We start from the raw sequence: 16722 nt of genomic DNA on the forward strand, positions 1-16722 counted from the left end.
TTCCCCTCCCCCCCTCTCTGTCCTCTCTCCTCCCCCTCTCTCTTTCCTCCCTCTATCTCTCTGTCTCTCTGTCTCTCTCTGCCATTGCTACCATGAGGTAAGCAGACCTCACTGGCCCCAAGTTCCTCCGTGACATGTACACAGGCCCAAAGTCTGTGCTTCCACAGAGCCAAGTGACTGTGGGCCAAAATCTCTAAAAGCATAAGCCAAAATTAACCTTTTGCCTGGTTAATGTGGCTACCTAAGGGTATTCTGTCACAGCAATGGAAAGCTGCCTAGATCTGTGTTCTACAGCAGAGGATTCAGCACAGTTCCTGCTCCTTCTCCCTCCCTCTTCCCGCCCTCTTTAGCCCTCTCCACTTTCCACTCCTTAAGGGTTGCACATCTCCACCCCTTACCACCTGGGAGCACTGCTATCCTCTGCCTATTTTACTTCTACTCAGTCATAATGATTTTTTTTCCTGGAAAATATCTCCCCAGATCCCTTCTGCAGGTTCATATATTGCCCTTTATTTCTTTGATACTAGTTGCCCTAATTTGTCTTAGTCTCTCTTGTGTGATTCATGCCAACTATTGTCAGGACTGGCCTGCAAAGGCAGGGCTAAGTCTGTCCTGTGCCCACCAGCACACCATCAATACCAGACACACAGGTCAATGCCAGACTGAATATTAAAAAGGCTTGCCTGCTGGAAGTTTGTGGCTCATGCCTGTAATTTTAGCTACTCAGGAAGCTGAGATCGCAGTTTGAAGCTAGCCCAGGCAGGCAAGTCCATGAGAATAAAGTCTCCAATTAACCATGAAAAAGCTAGAAGTGGAGCCAGGTCTGCTTTTGCCTTGAGCAAAAAAAGCTCAGGGACAGCACCGAGGCCCTACATCCAAGCCTGAACACACACACACACACACACACACACACACACACACACACACACACACACACACACACACACACACTTGTCCTCAAGACTAGCAAATCTAAACAAGAGCAAAATACAGGGATGGAATTTCAAGTAAAGAGCTTCATTTTAGCAGAGCTAGAGCCGTAGGGGACCTGGCTGGTACTGTATTGGCAACATTGCATGTGGGCCATGCTGGCTGTGGCAGGAAGAAGGGAGCCAGGTAGTCAGCAGAGCAACAAGAGCAAACTCAGCACCTACCAGGACAGAACAGGCATCACTCTGGTGGCTGTGGTCTGAGGTTGCCTGGAGGTGGAGGGTATGCTCCTCCAATGAGTCAGATGGAGGGACAGGGCTGCTCTTCCAAAGACACATTCTGAATTAATCTCTGCTAACAGATGAGGCACAATGCTTTCCAGAACTGACTCCATGATCCTGCAGATCTTGACCTTATTGAGAGCAGATTTTCTGAGTATGTTAAGAATGTTGGAATATTGGCTGTTCAACCTGGTTCAACTTAGATTTTTTTCACTGAATAATATTTATTTCTATATAAAGTAATTCTCATAGATCCCATAGATACCCTCCCACAGGTCCCTCTCTCCCTCTTCCCTCCACCCTCTTTCTCATTTGATCAGTTACAGCTCTGACCCTCCACATACTGAGCTCCCAAAGTTTGGGGCTGTCTCTTCTGACATCTGTGCCCCATTTCTACTCCACATTTGGCACAGTGCCTAGTTAGTTTGGGAATAGATGGATAAATAGTTGCTAGCACCTGAGACAGGTTAGGGGGCTGTTAGGGAACATGGAGGCATTTGTACCTCTTTTCTATAGCAGCATACCAGTCTCCTGTTTCGGGGTAGCCATGCTCACTCTTTTTGTACACACAGCACTATGGTTATCTTCCTGTCTCCACTGGACACTCACTGGACTTTTTACTTGTTCGCTTACTTGGGTGATAGTTATTTGATTTGATTTTAGCACCTGATCTTTTTGGAAGGCCTGTTTAGGCCATGCATGGTCGCACATACCTGTGATCCCAGCTCTCACGGAGACTATAAATTTGAAGCCAGCCTGGGGTAAAGAAAGACCTTATCTCAAAAGGAAAAGGAAAGCTTCATTACTCTATTAGCCTATGTCCATGTTTTTCTTCTGACCATAGACTCTGGAAAACAATCAAAATAATCCCATCTGCTGATCTGGCTTAAAAAGCCCTAAAGCCATCCTGTGTGCAAAGCAAGCAGCTGTCTTCCTCCCCACCTCCCCTCAACACGACACAGCCCATGCCTACCCAGTCCATGACCACCCTGGAGTCTGTGAGCTCACTCCTTCTGCCCAGCATGCTGGTCCTTGGCTGGAGCCTTTAGCTTGCTCCTGTCCCTGACCAGGAGGTCTCTCCATCCCTCCTTCTTCATGGCTATGATCTTCTACACGAGTCACACATCATGTCACCTTGCTGAGTTCTTTATTGTTTAGTCCACACTCAAAATTTGCTTTGTTCATTTGCTTAACTTTAAAGGTTATTCACAGCACTTTCTTCTTTTATTAGCATTATGACCTATCTTAACAGATGCTCACATGTTGCCATATTTGCTTCCAATCATTTCGTATGGTGTTTCAGACTCATTTTAATATATTTTACACTATATTAAAAAAAAATCTACTGTCGAGTGCTGGTGGCTCAGACCTGTATTCCTAGCTTCTTGGGAAGTTAATATTGGTTTGAAGCCGCCAATCCAGGCAGGAAAGTCTGTGAGACTCTTATTTCCAATTTACCACCAAAAAGCCAGAAATAGAGCTGTGGCTCAAGTGGGAGTGCTAGCCTTGCACACAAAAGCTCAATGACAGTGCCCAGAGTTCAAGCCCCAAGACTCTCCCTCCCCGCATCCCCAAAAAATCTGAAGCCAAATACCAGTGATTCACATCTGTAATCCTAGATACTCAGAAAGCTGAGATCTGAGGATCCTGGTTTGAAACCAGCCATAGTCAACAAATCCACAAGACTCTTATCTCCAATTAACCAGCAAAAAGGTGGAAGAGGAGGTATGTCTCAAGTGGTAGGAGTACAGCCTTAATTAAGTAAAAGGCTAAGCAAGAGTGTGAGACCCCATATGATGAAACCTGTGATTGGACATTGTATAGTTGCCTTTTTTTGTGGGGGGGGGTCTGGTTGTGGGGCCTGAACTCTGGGCCTGGGTGCTGTCCCTCAGCTCTTCAGCTCAAGGCTAGCACTCTACCACTTGAGCCACAGCGCCACTTCCGGCTTTTTTCTTTTTGCTTATGTGGTGCTGAGGAATTGAACCCAGGGCCTCATGCATGCAAGGCAACCGCTCTACCACTGAGCCACCTTCCCAGCCCTGTATAGTTTCATATAACAAAACATTTATTGTACAGTTAGCTTTAAAAAAAAAAAAACTATCTGGCCCATTCTCTTCTCTGCTTCCCCAGAGGCAGCTTCTGTCCTGAATTACCTCTATGCCCTTCCCATCAGTATTGTTGAGCTCTCACTTTGATAATCTCCAAACTACATATAGCATTGATTTATGTCTGGTATTGTACTGTCACTTCATTCTGCTGTTAGCATTTTAAATTCAATATCCTGCCTTTCAGGCTATTATTATTGACATATGCATATCTAGTTCATTCTATGAGTATTCTCTACAGCATTCCATTTTCTGACCAGCCTACCACTTATTTGCTGTCTGCTTCCTGAAGGGTCTTGGTACCATTTCCAGTATCTAAGCAGGACAGGGACAGGGATAAGGATGCTAAATTGTTCTCTGGAAATGCACCTGTGATATTTCTTTGGCAGTCAATTGCTCTATCAGCAGAATTCATGTCAGCTGTGCAAGATTCAGCGTGGCCTTCCACAGTACTTATTTTACATGCCCTGGAGTGTGCAAGCAAACCATGCTCAACTGACCAGGGAGACATCAGAGTGGCCCAGAGGCCTCTAGCTGATGCAAGGCTCGCCTCATATAGGAATCACCTTGGAGATGACTGTGCCTTGGAAAAGCAGCTGTCTTTTTTTTTTTTTAATTGTGAAAATACCATACAGAGGGGTTACAATTACATGGGCAAGGTATTGAGTACATTTCTTATCAATCATTGTTGCCTCCTCCTTTGTTTCCCCTTCCCATCCCTTCCCATCTCCCACCCCCTTCCCCCCCACCACCAAAGTTGTAAAGCTCGTTTATCAACATAACAACTCGTACATCTCATTGTTGCAATGGGTCCACCTGTATCACTGTTTAAACGATTTGTTTTTTCTCTTCCCCTCCACAAATTATACCAACTTCAAATACAGTGAAAGCAGGGGTTATACCATGGGGGAGGAACAAAGCAACCAAGAAATCATCTTATAAATATGTTAGAAACAATCACAAGAAAGAAAAACCATTTCAATCCTTATCTTGGGGTTCATTTCGCCTAACATCAACTTATCTGACCTTTTCTGCTTGTCTCTAACATATACTAGTTATGGAAAAGCAGCTTTCAACATGAGAAAAGATGTTGATTTCTGGCTGATCTAACCCATCCTGGGAACCCAGAATGCCTGACAATGCCAACAGGAGTGAATAGCCCCTGTCCTCCAGGCTTACCTGCTGCTACCTAGAACCTGCTCTATCAAGACAGGTTCTGAAGGCTTCTTAAAATATAACAGAGACAAGAGAGAAGGATCCTTTATGTTCTGCACCAATGACCTGAGTGCCCTGGAGCAACCCCCAAAGAACAGATGACATACAATTGGAGGGGGTACCCTTTATTCAAAATAACAAGATAGTGTGTACACTGTCACATCTAAAGGCTAATACTCATGAAGGCCTTTCAGTCACACTACCCCCAAGAACCATGGGGAGGCCCCACCTGTGAAGCTCTCTATCTGCCTCCGTCTATCCAACATCTCACCAGAATGGAAGGGAATCACTTCTTCTTTGCCATCCCTTTTGCTATAGCTGAAGAAGAGGAGGGGCTCACAGAGGCTTCAGGACACAGCAGTCCAGCTAGACAGGTCATCACCACTTGCTGTTTCCTGATGGGTCCTAGAACCAACCAAGCGTCATACACATTCTCTGTCTTGGAGTTTGCAGAACATTTGGGAGAATGAGGAAGTTATGTCACACAGCTACAAGAAAAAGTCTTTCCAAAGTCCCCACACTCTGAAGGGGATTCTCAGAGGGTAAGCTCTCATTAAACAGTGGTCCAGGAAAAATAGGGATCCCCAAGGGAGCCTGAGACTTGTAGGCAGTTGGGAAGATATGGAGACCATAAGTAAACTGAGGCTGTTGGGTGACACGTTATGGAGACATAATTTTAAGTCCTGGGTGGAAGGATGCAAGCTGGTCAAGGTGATATCAAAACAGCCTATTACTGCCACCTTATGGTAAAATGCAGAGAACCTTTTTTCCTAGAGAAAAGGGAAAGAAAGTGGCCCTGGTGGCTTATACCTGTAATCACTGAGGAGGCTGGGATCTGAGCATGGCAATTCAAAACCAGCCCAGGCAGGAAAATCCATGAGACTCTTATCTCCAATAAACTACTCAGAAAAGCCAGATGTGGTGCTGTGGCTCAAGTGGTAGAGCACTAGCCTTGAGCAAAAGCAGCTCAGGGAGAGCATCCAGCCCCAGAGTTCAAGCCCCAGGACCAGCAAAAAGACAAGACAAGAAAATGGAAGAATAATGAAGTGCAGGGTTGGGTGAGTTCCCAGTGGTAGGTGGAGGAGTAGTTACTGGGACATTTTAGCACCTGTCAGCTGGGGCTGGGCCTGGCACTCACCCTCCCAGCAGATCGGTTTGCAGGTGAGAACACTAGCTTCACTTAGCCTCTCACCAGCCCAGCCTTGGCCTGCCTGCCTGCCTGCCCACGGGACTGTCATACAAGTAGCATACCTCAATTTTATCGACTTTTTTATTCTCTAATAGATTTTGTTACTCCTGGACGTAACATAGTTTTCCAGTCTCACAGACAAAACAAAAGTAAGTTTAAGCCAGGTATCACTGGCTCACACTATAATCCTAGCTACTCAGGATGCTAGTATCTGAGGATCATTGTTCACAGACAGCCTGTAGTCAGACTCTTATCTCCAATTAACCTGCAAAAAGACATGGGTAGAGATGTGGCTCAAGTGGTAGAATGGTAGCTGTAAATGGCCAGAGTGTGAGGCCCTGAGCTCAAGCTCCAGCACAGGCCAAAAAAAAACACAAAAACACATACACACACAAATTAATTTTCTTTGTTCTCAACAACACTGACTTTATTGAGGTTGAGACCTCAATAACCTACATCCTTTTATAATTCCTCCCCTTGAGAGTTTGAGAGTCCATGACTATGATGAGTTTTTCCTCCTATGACTACTTTAAGCAAAGGAGATTATTGTTTAAGGAAAGGGATTTATCCTTAGAAATCTTGATTTCATCATGTGTGAGCTCTTTGTATCTACGTCTGGAGGTACCAGACTAATCGGGGATTCAAAGTCTGACTTGGATGCTACCCAGTGTGTATTGGCTACAAGAGGCCTCTTGGAAAGATGGTTTTTAAAAGAACAGGTTCCAAATAACCAAAAAAAAAGAATGTTCAACATTCTTAATCATAAAGGAAATGAACATCAAAACAACACAGATATTTCATCTCACCTCGGTCAAAATGACAATTTTCAAGAAAACACATAACAAATGTAGTGCAGATGTAGGGAAAAAGAAACACTTGTAAATTAGTACAGTCATTATGGAAAGCAACATGAAAGTTCATGAAAAAACTAAATGTAGCTGAAAGCATGGCTCAAATAGTAGAACACCTTCTGAGCAATCCCAAAGTACTGGAAAGAAAAAAAAGAAAAGAAAATCCACAACAACCAAAATAACCCTAACAAACCAGTTACCATATAATCCAGCTATATCACTCCTGGCCAAAACGAATCAAAGTCATGAAATAGAGATACCTGGACACCTGTGTTTGTAGCAGTACTAGTAACAGTTGTCAAGTTATGGACCTAGCCTAAGATGAATGGATGAGGAAACACATACATACATACATACATACATACACACACACAGAGTATTATTTAACCATAAAAAAAGAATGAAATCATGCTGCTTTTAGTAAGATGAATGCAACTAGAGATCATCATGTTGAGTGAGATAAGCCAATCTCAGAGGGTAAAGACTGTGTTCACTCATTTGTGGAATCTAGACTGAAATAATAATAATAATGATATGAGAATGATGATGATGATGATGATGATACAATTTTGAAAGAGGAGCTGTTTGATTGTGGGAACCAGTAGGACGGAGGACCAGAAAGGAGAGAATGATAAGTAATGTATATGACTGGAATTATATATATATATATATATATATATATATATATATATATATACACACACATACATATACCCATGTATATACATATATAGGATAAAAGCATAATGAAACCCACTAATGATGAAAAAGGTAGGGTTAAGAAAGAGTAATAGAGATGGTGAATTTTTTTCTTTTTCCTTATTGTCGGTCATGGGGCTTGAACTCCAGGCCTGGGTGCTGTCCCTCAGCTCTTCAGCTCGAGGAGAGTATTCTACCACTTGATCCACATTTCCACTTCTGGCTTTTGGGTGTTAACTGGAGATAAGAATCTGAAGGGCTTTCCTGCCTAGCCTGGCTTTGAACTACAATCCTTAGGTCTCAGCCTCCTGAGTAGCTAGGATTACAGGCATGAGCCACCAGCGCCCGCCTCAAAGGTGAATTTGACTGAGATACATTATGTATGTATGGCATGTGTGATATTTACACTGAAGAATTTACACTGAAGATATTTACAACAAAACAGTTGTGATATTTACACTGAAGAACAATGCTCAAGAGCAGTATTTAGTGGATTTCTGCTGTGGATTTCTTACTGCTGATGTCAATGGTTCAGATGATGAGCCTTGAGCTGAGGACACAGTCACCTTTAGTTTGGATGGAGAGATTTGCATTTGGAGTGGATACTATGACCGGATGATACTCTTAGAAACTCTGGAATGTGGGGCTGGGAAGGTGGCTCAGTGGTAAAGTGCTTGCCTTGCATGCATGAGGCCCTGGGTTCGATTCTTCAGCACCGCTGTGTCTCAAGTGGTAGAGCGCTAGCCTTGAGCTGAAGAGCTGAGGGACAGTGCCCAGGCCCAGAGCTCAGGCCCCACGACCGGACCCAAAAAAGGAAAAAGGAACTCTGGAATGTGAGTGCCTTGCCATTTAGAACCTGTGTCACTGGAGGTCAGAGGGAGAGGCCCTGAGACCCCTGCTTCTGCTGCCAGCCTGCTGCAGGCTTGGGGATGGGAGCGTGGGCTTCCCTTTCCTCTCCAGCCCCTCTGAGGGGCGATATGGCCAGAGAACAGACTACAGTAGCAGTTGGCCGCGCGAGCCGTCGACGCGTCATTGCCGACCGGCCCGATGGGGGGCGCTGGCGGGCAGCACTCAGGCCTAAGTGGGCCGGGGGCCTGTGCGCTGTTCGCGGTGCTGCTCGGCCTGAGCCTTCAATCGCTACCCGCCCACCCGGCCCAGCCCTCGTCATCCTCGTCAGAAGGTCAGTGGTCAAGGGCAGGGCTGGCCCAGGGTGTGGCCCTTTTGTCTGCCAGCCTGGCCGTCCTGGGAAGCAGGTGGTTGGGGGTCCTGGCCTTCAGACTTGGGTGTGGGGTGCCATGGTAGCTAAAGAAGGGTTCCCTCGCTCCTGCTGGCCTTCTCAGCACAAAGCCCCAGGACTGCACACGCCTGGCTAGGTGGTCACACATCCTTGGCTGGGCGACCCGTTGCAACAATGAGAAGTACAAGTTGTCAAGTCGAAAACGAACTTTACAACTTTGGGGGGGGGGGGGGGCAGGCTGGGAAGGGATGGGAAGGGGAAACAAAGGAGGAGGCTACAATGCTTGATTAGGAATGTACTCATTATCTTGCCCATGTAATTATAACCCCTCTGTACAGTATTTTCACAATAAAAATTAAAAATTAAAAAAAAAGATTTGCCCTTGGGCTGATAAAAGATAAGATCCTGAGCCTTAACATCCTGTAGTCAGCCCTTGAACAGGGCTGCACCCTTTATTTTATTAAATATGATTTAAGAAGAGATGGGCCCAGCCTAGACTACAGCTCTCTGGGGCAGGTTTCCTTGGGAGATGGCCTCAGGCTGAGGTGGGTTTATATTTCCACCTGGGAAGAGAGTGGTGTGGCCCTGGTCTCCTCTGGTCCCATTGATGGTGATAGTTGGAGCCACTGAGGGTTGGAATCCTAAATGCAGGTACCTCACAGTTGGATTTGTCTCCACAGTATGTGGCAGGAGCCGATTTTCTGGAAAGATATTTGGTGGTCAGAAGGCAGCCTCGGAACGGTGGCCATGGCAGGCTAGTTTGTTGTATCATGGCAGCCACATCTGTGGTGCAGCCCTCATCGACAGATACTGGGTAACATCTGCAGCCCATTGCTTCCAGAGGTGCGTCTTCCAGGGCCCAGGGCCCAGTGCCCAGCTGCTAGAAAGGGCTGCAGGAGAGAGGCACAAGGTGGGGTGAGACGGGATGAAGGGTGCTCAGCCTTTTCCTTCCAGGTGTTGTTCTAGGACAGTTTACCCCCATAGGAATCCTCATGATTTTGAATCAATGTGACCTTCTACCTGGAGTACCATCTCTGCTTATCACCTGACTCCTGTCCATGTCCTGTCACCTCACATTTCATCTCTCACCCCAGAGACACCCTGCCCTCCATGATAGTATGCTTGTGATAGTGATGTGCAAATACTGCAAACAAGCTTTAATTCCAAAAAGGTACCACCTCCAATTGTTTTTTTTTTTAATCTCCCATGAACATTACCAATCAAAAGGCTGTTGCACTCAGGGGACCTTTGGTGACAGTCCCAGGAGATGTCCACAGGCTGGTTAGCTCTTGACTCTGTCCTGTCCTTGGACATGCATACTGCACAGGCTCCATTCATATTCAGCATCCATGAGCACCAGACCCTATGCACACTGCCTGTGAGGAAAGTACAAGACCCATCTGGAAGCTTCTCATCCCACCAGGAGAGTGAGGCGTAGATACAGCTCCAGTGATCAGCATTGAAGGTGTGTCAAGAGAGGTGCACCAGGTCTATCCGGAGCAAAGACAAAGTGGGTGGACCTTAGGAAAGCAGAGTCAGGTCTTGAGGGGTCTAGGTAGGATGAACGCATGAGAAGAACATGTGGTGTGCAAGCCACTCTTGTGCGGGAAATAGGAACGTTCCGTGGACTTTTCCATACCCTGAAAGTACTTGCTGAGAACATGTGTTTAGACAGAGGGCAGCTCTTGTTGAAATTGGTGAGACAGAAAGGGGGTCTTGGACAATTGCCCCTTAAAAGGAGCCTCATCAGGACTAGATAAATGGGTTCAGTTTGACGTACCCTCAAATATTCCTGTCTAGCAATAAGACTCTCTCATCCTTGGATTCTGGGTATGCTAGAAAATCCATCAGAAGTCCTCAAAGGAGAAATGCCCTGAGGCTGTAGACAGCAATCCAACTCACCTCAAGAGAATGTCATGATACTAGGGGAGGAGGAACTCTGATATGATGGGGAGGGGTCTGGTTGCTGGGCAGTCAGGGAGTCAGCCTGACACTCAAAACAGACCTCCCCAAACAGGTCCCAAAGGCCATCTGACTACCGGATCCTGCTAGGTTACAACCAGCTAAGCAATCCCACCAACTACAGCTTGAAGAAGACAGTGTATAAGCTCATTGTCCACCCAGATTATGACAAGTTCCACCGGCAGGGGAGTGACATTGTCCTGATGCAGATGCATACGCCTGTGGAGTTCAACTCCCACGTCTTCCCAGCCTGCGTCCCAAGCAATGCCACGCAGCTGCTCCAAGATAGGCCCTGCTGGATAAGTGGCTGGGGCATGATCACTGAAGATAGTAAGTACACCGCGCAGGCAGGGATGGACAGGGCAGAGGCTGTTCCCAGTCCTTCCAAAGCTTTGTAGTTCCCACAGTCCATGGTTCACAGGACTCTTTCTTCTTGGTTTTCATTGTTATTAATATTACTATTAAACTAGTCATGCAAAGGGGATTTTATTCAATGTATCAATTTATTAGTATAATGCATCTTGGTCAGTGTCACCCCTTCCGATGTCCCCCCATCTCTTACTCTCTTTCTCTCTCTCTTCTTCCTTCCTTCCTTCTTTCCTTCCTTCTTTCCTTCCTTCCTTCTTCCTTCCTCCTTCCTTCCTTTCTTTCCAAGTCCTGAGGCTTGAACTCAGGACTTGGGCACTGTCCCTGAGCTTCTTTTGTTCAAGTGGCTATCACTTGAGCCACAGCACCACTTCTGGCTTTTTCTGTTTGTGTGTACTGAGGAATCGAACTCAGGGCTTCATTTATGCTGGGCAGGCATTCTACTGCTAAGCCACATTCCCAGCCCCCATCTCTCATTTTCTAATTGGAAATTTGGACTCTTTAACTTTAAGCCATTCAAGGATTCTGGGAGCTCTGCATATGATTGATACTCCCTGACTGAGGTTCTGAGGGCTCTCACTCCTGGAAGGCCTCATCCAACACGGCTTGCTCTCCATGGCCATAGAAGATACTAGGAACCCACAGGAAATGAGTGTCTCTGTGAACCCTAGCACAGGTGAGACTGGCCTGTTCTGCTAGCTTGTACAGTTAGTTGATGATCTCATGTACTGATGCAACCCAGATCCATAGATTTGAGCCAGGTGTTGTTGACACACGCCTGTAATCCAAGCTACTCAGGAGGCTGAGATCTGAGGATCACACTTCAATGTCAGCTCTGGCAGGAAAGTTTGTGAGACTCTTATCTCCAATTAACTACCAAAAAGCTGGAAGTAGAGTTATGGTTTAAGTGATAGAGTACTAGCTTTGTGTGGAAAAACTAAGGGACATTGATTGCCCTTAGTTCAAGCTTCAGTACCAGTACAAAAAGAAAACAGAACAATCCATGTGTTCTACTAGCAGTGGGCCAAATATTCATGATGAGGGGAGTATACAAACTTTAATCTTGTCATTATTCCCTAAATGATAGAATATAATGACTGTTCATATAGTATTGACCTGGTGTCAAATACTCTAAATCATTTAATGATAATTTAAAGTATATAGTTTAAAGTATGTTTTTGTTTTTCCTTTTTAGTTATTTTCTTTCTTTTTTTCTTTGTTTCTCCACCTCCCCCTCTCCCCTTTCAGTTAACCTTAAACCATGATCCATCTTACATAGCTAGAATTACAAGTGTGAGTCACCATTCCTGGCTTGTTAATTTAGATAGGAAATAGCTACTTTGGGGGATTATTTTTTGTTTTTTGTTTTGCCTTAGCTATTTTCAAATTGAGATCCTCATGATCTCTTCCTCCTAAGTGATTAGATTAAAAGTGCTGAGCCACTACACCCAGCCCAGATGACAGTAGGTCAAAATGGTGAGTAAAAATGAATGGAATTTCAATTTGGCATGGTTTGTAGAGCAGTAATCTCGCAGAGATGTTCCACAGAGACATTTGGGACCAGACTTTCTTTGAGGTTTGTGTTAGAGCCACCATTCCTGCTCCTGGCCACTAAAGTGTCACTGACACCACAAAGATACCTTTCTAAGATGTTAGGAATCAGTGGCAGGGCCTGGGGATCTCCAAGACAGGTCAGAGCAGACTAGCGGCCTTGCTGTGGCATGGGGCTGGTATCCAGGCCCTGGGTCTGCCACACTCGGGCAGCCTCTGAGCACCTGAGCACTTTACTGAAGGAGGCATGCCGCCACCACTGAGCTCCACAGGAAGCACAAAAAGCAAGGCTGCAGGCCCAGCAGACCCTTGGAACAGACTCAGCCTTGTGCATATTACTAAGTTCCCCTCCCCAAGGTTCCCAACTTCCAGCTTCCAATCTCCCTGCCTCCACACTCCCTGGGCTCCACAGAGTGGCCAGAGGAGCTGTTAGGAAGGTAAGCACAACCTTCTGTCTGTCATGGCATGCTTAGGATCAAATCTCAAGTCCAAGTCTGGCAGGGCAGCTCTACCACATTTATGCCAACTCTTCCACCCTTCCAGCCACACAGACCTCCCGCCTGTTCTCATTCACTTCAGACCACTTATACTGGCTCTTAATGCCCTTCCTACACCTATCAGCACATCTTCCTTGCCCCTCCATCTAGAGTAGGTGCCCTCCCTCAGTGAATAGGTGTTCTCTCTCAGTGAGTAGGTGTTCTCCTTCAGTAGGTGTATCTCCTGAGTGAGTAGGTATGCTCCCTCAGTTAGTAGATGCCCTCCCTCAGTCAGTAGGTTCTCTCTCTCAGTGAGCAGGTGCCCTTCCTCAGTGAGTATGCACTCTCTCTCAGTGCATAGGCTGCACCTGACCTGTTCATTCCTCCCACAGCATTCCTGCCTGAGCCAAGACAGCTGCAGGAGGCTGAGGTGATCCTCCTGGACAACCGTTACTGCGCAGTCTTTTTCCAGCCTCCTGACCCCAACAGCACTGGGCATTATGCTGTGAAGGATGACATGGTGTGTGCTGGGAACTTTAGGCAAGGAGTATCCATCTGCCGAGTAAGTGCGGCTGGCTTAGGCTCTCCAGCCAAATGTGATTTCCCGTTCTGGCCCTGGGCCTTTACCCTCTGTCTTCTCGGGGCCATGTGCAAGCCCCATCTTCTTCTTGAGCCTGACCTGGCCTGAGATGACAGAGGCCCTAAAGAGCACAGCTCCATCCAGTTTCACTGATCTTTAAGAACTGTGGCCAAGCTGAGTGCCCTCATACCTGCACTTCCAAAGCTGAAAATGGGAGGTTGACAACCAACCTGGATGGCAAAGTTTATGAGACTCACCTTGGGGTGACCATGTCCTTCCTCTCTGGCTTTCTACTTTTCCAACCATTTGGCGGAAGCCCTTGTTTGAACTCAGGGCTTCGGGCTTGCTAGGCTGGTGCTCTACCACTCGAACAATACCTATACCAGCCCTATATTTTATTTTGTGGATTCTTTTTAGTGAAGGTCTCTTCCCACTTGGAGCCCAGGTCCTTATCTTTTAGTTTTCTTTTGGCTTTTTTGCTCAGGACTGATGCTCTACCACTTGAGCCACACCTCTACTTCTGGCTTTTTGCTGGTGAATTGGAGACAAGAGTCTCATGGACATTTTTGCCCATGTTAGCTTTGAACAATGATTCTTAGGTCTCCATATCATGAGTAGCTAGAGCTGCTGGCCTGAGTCACAATGCCCAGCTGACTTCTCTGTTCTTATGTGGGTGGCATTTTGGAGTTTCCTCTTGAGATCTTCACAGAGGGCATTAATGTGAACATCCTGACATGTTTGCTTAGTGCACATGCATTGAGTTTCTGGTTGAAGATGTCTGTGATGGTAGAATTGTCATGTCATGAAGAATGCACTTGTTCATTTCTTGAAGATTGTCCAAACAGCATTCCAGCAGCCTGCTTGTATCAATGTGCATTCCCATCAGCAGTGAATGAGAATTCAGATTGTTCTACATTGACAATAGTAATTTTGGTTATCTCTCATTTTCATTTTATGTGTGTGATTTTTAATTTGCATTTCACTGGTGACTAATAGAGACAAACTTTTTTCAGATGTATATTGCCTTTTTGTGTGTGTGTGCAAGGGTTGTTTTGTTTTCTGAGTATGGAGTTGTCATATATTGAATCACAGAAGCTTTTTATAGCTTACGTATATGAATCCATCATTGGGCATATATATTAAGAATGTTGATTCTGTTTTGTGTGTGTGTGTGTGTGTGTGTGTGTTGGTTGTGGGGCCTGAACTCTGGGCCTGGGCGCTGTTCCCCAGCTCTTCAGCTGTAGACCAGGGCTCTACCACTTGAGCCTAACCCCCACTTCCAGCTTTTTCTGCTTATGTGGTGCTGAGGAATCGAACCAAGGGTCTCATGCATGCAAGGCAAGCACTCTACCACTGAGCCACCTTCCCAGCCCCTAAGAATGTCGATTCTGTGAAAGCTTTGCATTTCATGATGGAAAACTGAAACCCAGCAAAAAAAATAGACATCCCAAGATGAAAGAATCTGGCCATAGTGAAGTTTGGAGAGGCTCTGACTATCTTAAAAGCTCTGGACCCCTCCCAAACATCCTCATGTTTTCTCCTTTCTCTTTTGCATCTTCTCACTTGCTTTTCCTTTCTCCTTGGTTGTCCTCACAGCTTTGAAACAAACCATGTTAATCTCTGTCATAAAACACTTGTGTAAGCTGGGCACCGGTGGCTCACACCTGTAATCCTAGCTAGTCAGGAGGCTGAGATCTAAGGATCATGGTTCAAAACCAGCCCAGGCAGGAAAGTCTGTGAGACTCTTATCTCCAATTAAAAAAACCACCAGAAAACTGGAAGTGGCGCTATGGCTCAAGTGGTAGAGCGCTAGCCTTGAGCTGCAGCGCTCAGGGACAGCACCCAGGCCCATGACTGATAAGACAACAACAACAACAACACTTGTGTACATATTCTCTGTTCCCCACAACCCTCTCCCGATTCTCAGCAACTACTTTCTATCTGGCCTTGCCACTGGAATGCCCTTGCTTGCTCTCCTCATCACTTCAGCTCACTTTAGCTGGAGTTTGTGCACACGCTTCATCAGCTGCTGTTAGAAGTCTTTTTGTGTGTCTGACTCTCTTTTCTCTTCTTCTGGATACAGAAGATAGACACATTTAATCCATGTCTCCAAGGATTCATCCATCTCCAATGCCTGCCACTTGTAGTCCACTCCTCTGTGGAGCTCTCTTTTGGTTCCAGCTCCTCACCAGACCAGTCATAGGCAGCACTGTTTGCTGCACAGTACAGCTAACAGTTTGTTGTTTACTAAAAGAGCCCCACTAAGGGATGGAGGACTTAAGTAAAACAAAAAGTATGATGGGCCAAGAATATGACCAAAGATCACAAAGCTGGGTCTCCAAGCTGGCCACTTACATGCCTGCATGGGATCTGCACAGCATCTTCTCCCATGTGGATGGGAGGACAGAAGGCCTATGTTCAGTTCCTAAGGCCCCTGTGCACTCTGCAGCTCTGTGACTGCACCTAGCATACTCTCCAGGGTTGCCTCAGGAGCATTATGGAGTGGGCCCTGGGAAACTCCACCATGCCTGGACTTCTTAAATTGCTCAGATGATTCTTAGACATCAGAGACTCCCTGGAACCCACCTTGTTCTTTCTGTCCTGGATAAGGATCTGTCTTGACCCCACAATCCATGTCTTCTTTCTTTTCAGGGAGATTCTGGGGGTCCCCTCGTCTGCCCCTATAAGGATGGCTCCTGGTATCTGGTGGGGCTGTCCAGCTGGAGTGTGGCATGTTATCATCCAATGGACAGTCCTAGCGTCTTCACCAGAGTTTCCTACTTCTTCGACTGGATTGAAAAGAACAAACAGGCTTCGGGTGAGCCTGAGCCTGGCATCATCCCTCCCAAGGATGACGGCCCAGCTCTGGCTGGCTCTCATAGCCATGGCTCTCATGGCCATGGCTCTCATGGCTTGGCTCTCAAGCCAAGCATCTGCCTGGTCCTGCTGTCTGCACCGCTTTTGCTCAGGAGTCTAAGATAGCCACAGCACCGATGTCCAGCCTTCTCCTACAAACATTGCTGAGCACTGCCTCCCCACGTTTCTATATCTAGGCTCATTTGTCCATCTGAGGCCGCCTCTTCCCAGACCTGACAAAATAAACAATGGAAACAGCTGCTGGCTTCTGTTTTTTACCCATCTGTACCATCTCTCATGCCCTGTTGGGCTTTAAGTTTTCCAGAGTTGGAAGATTGTTCTTCTTTCTGAGGAGGGATAGCTAAGGGGACAGATGGGTATTTGAGCTGCCCTGTATGATTTGGAGCTGAGTTGTTCTCTCTCT

At 46.2% G+C, this 16722-nt stretch overlaps 1 protein-coding gene across 1 annotated transcript; it reads left to right on the forward strand.

Annotated features, from left to right (window-relative positions):
• Positions 1-8247: 8247 nt before the first annotated feature.
• On the forward strand, positions 8248-16424 carry LOC122112355 (serine protease 40-like). The gene is made up of 5 exons (XM_042685128.1): positions 8248-8450; positions 9159-9350; positions 10525-10799; positions 13255-13424; positions 16095-16424. The coding sequence occupies exons 1-5, from the start codon at positions 8248-8250 to the stop codon at positions 16422-16424; spliced, it is 1170 nt and encodes a 389-aa protein (XP_042541062.1).
• Positions 16425-16722: the final 298 nt, after the last annotated feature.

The sequence above is a fragment of the Dipodomys spectabilis genome, unplaced genomic scaffold (assembly GCF_019054845.1).
Source record: "Dipodomys spectabilis isolate Male_0828 unplaced genomic scaffold, ASM1905484v1 ptg000094l, whole genome shotgun sequence".
Classification (NCBI taxonomy): domain Eukaryota; kingdom Metazoa; phylum Chordata; class Mammalia; order Rodentia; family Heteromyidae; genus Dipodomys; species Dipodomys spectabilis.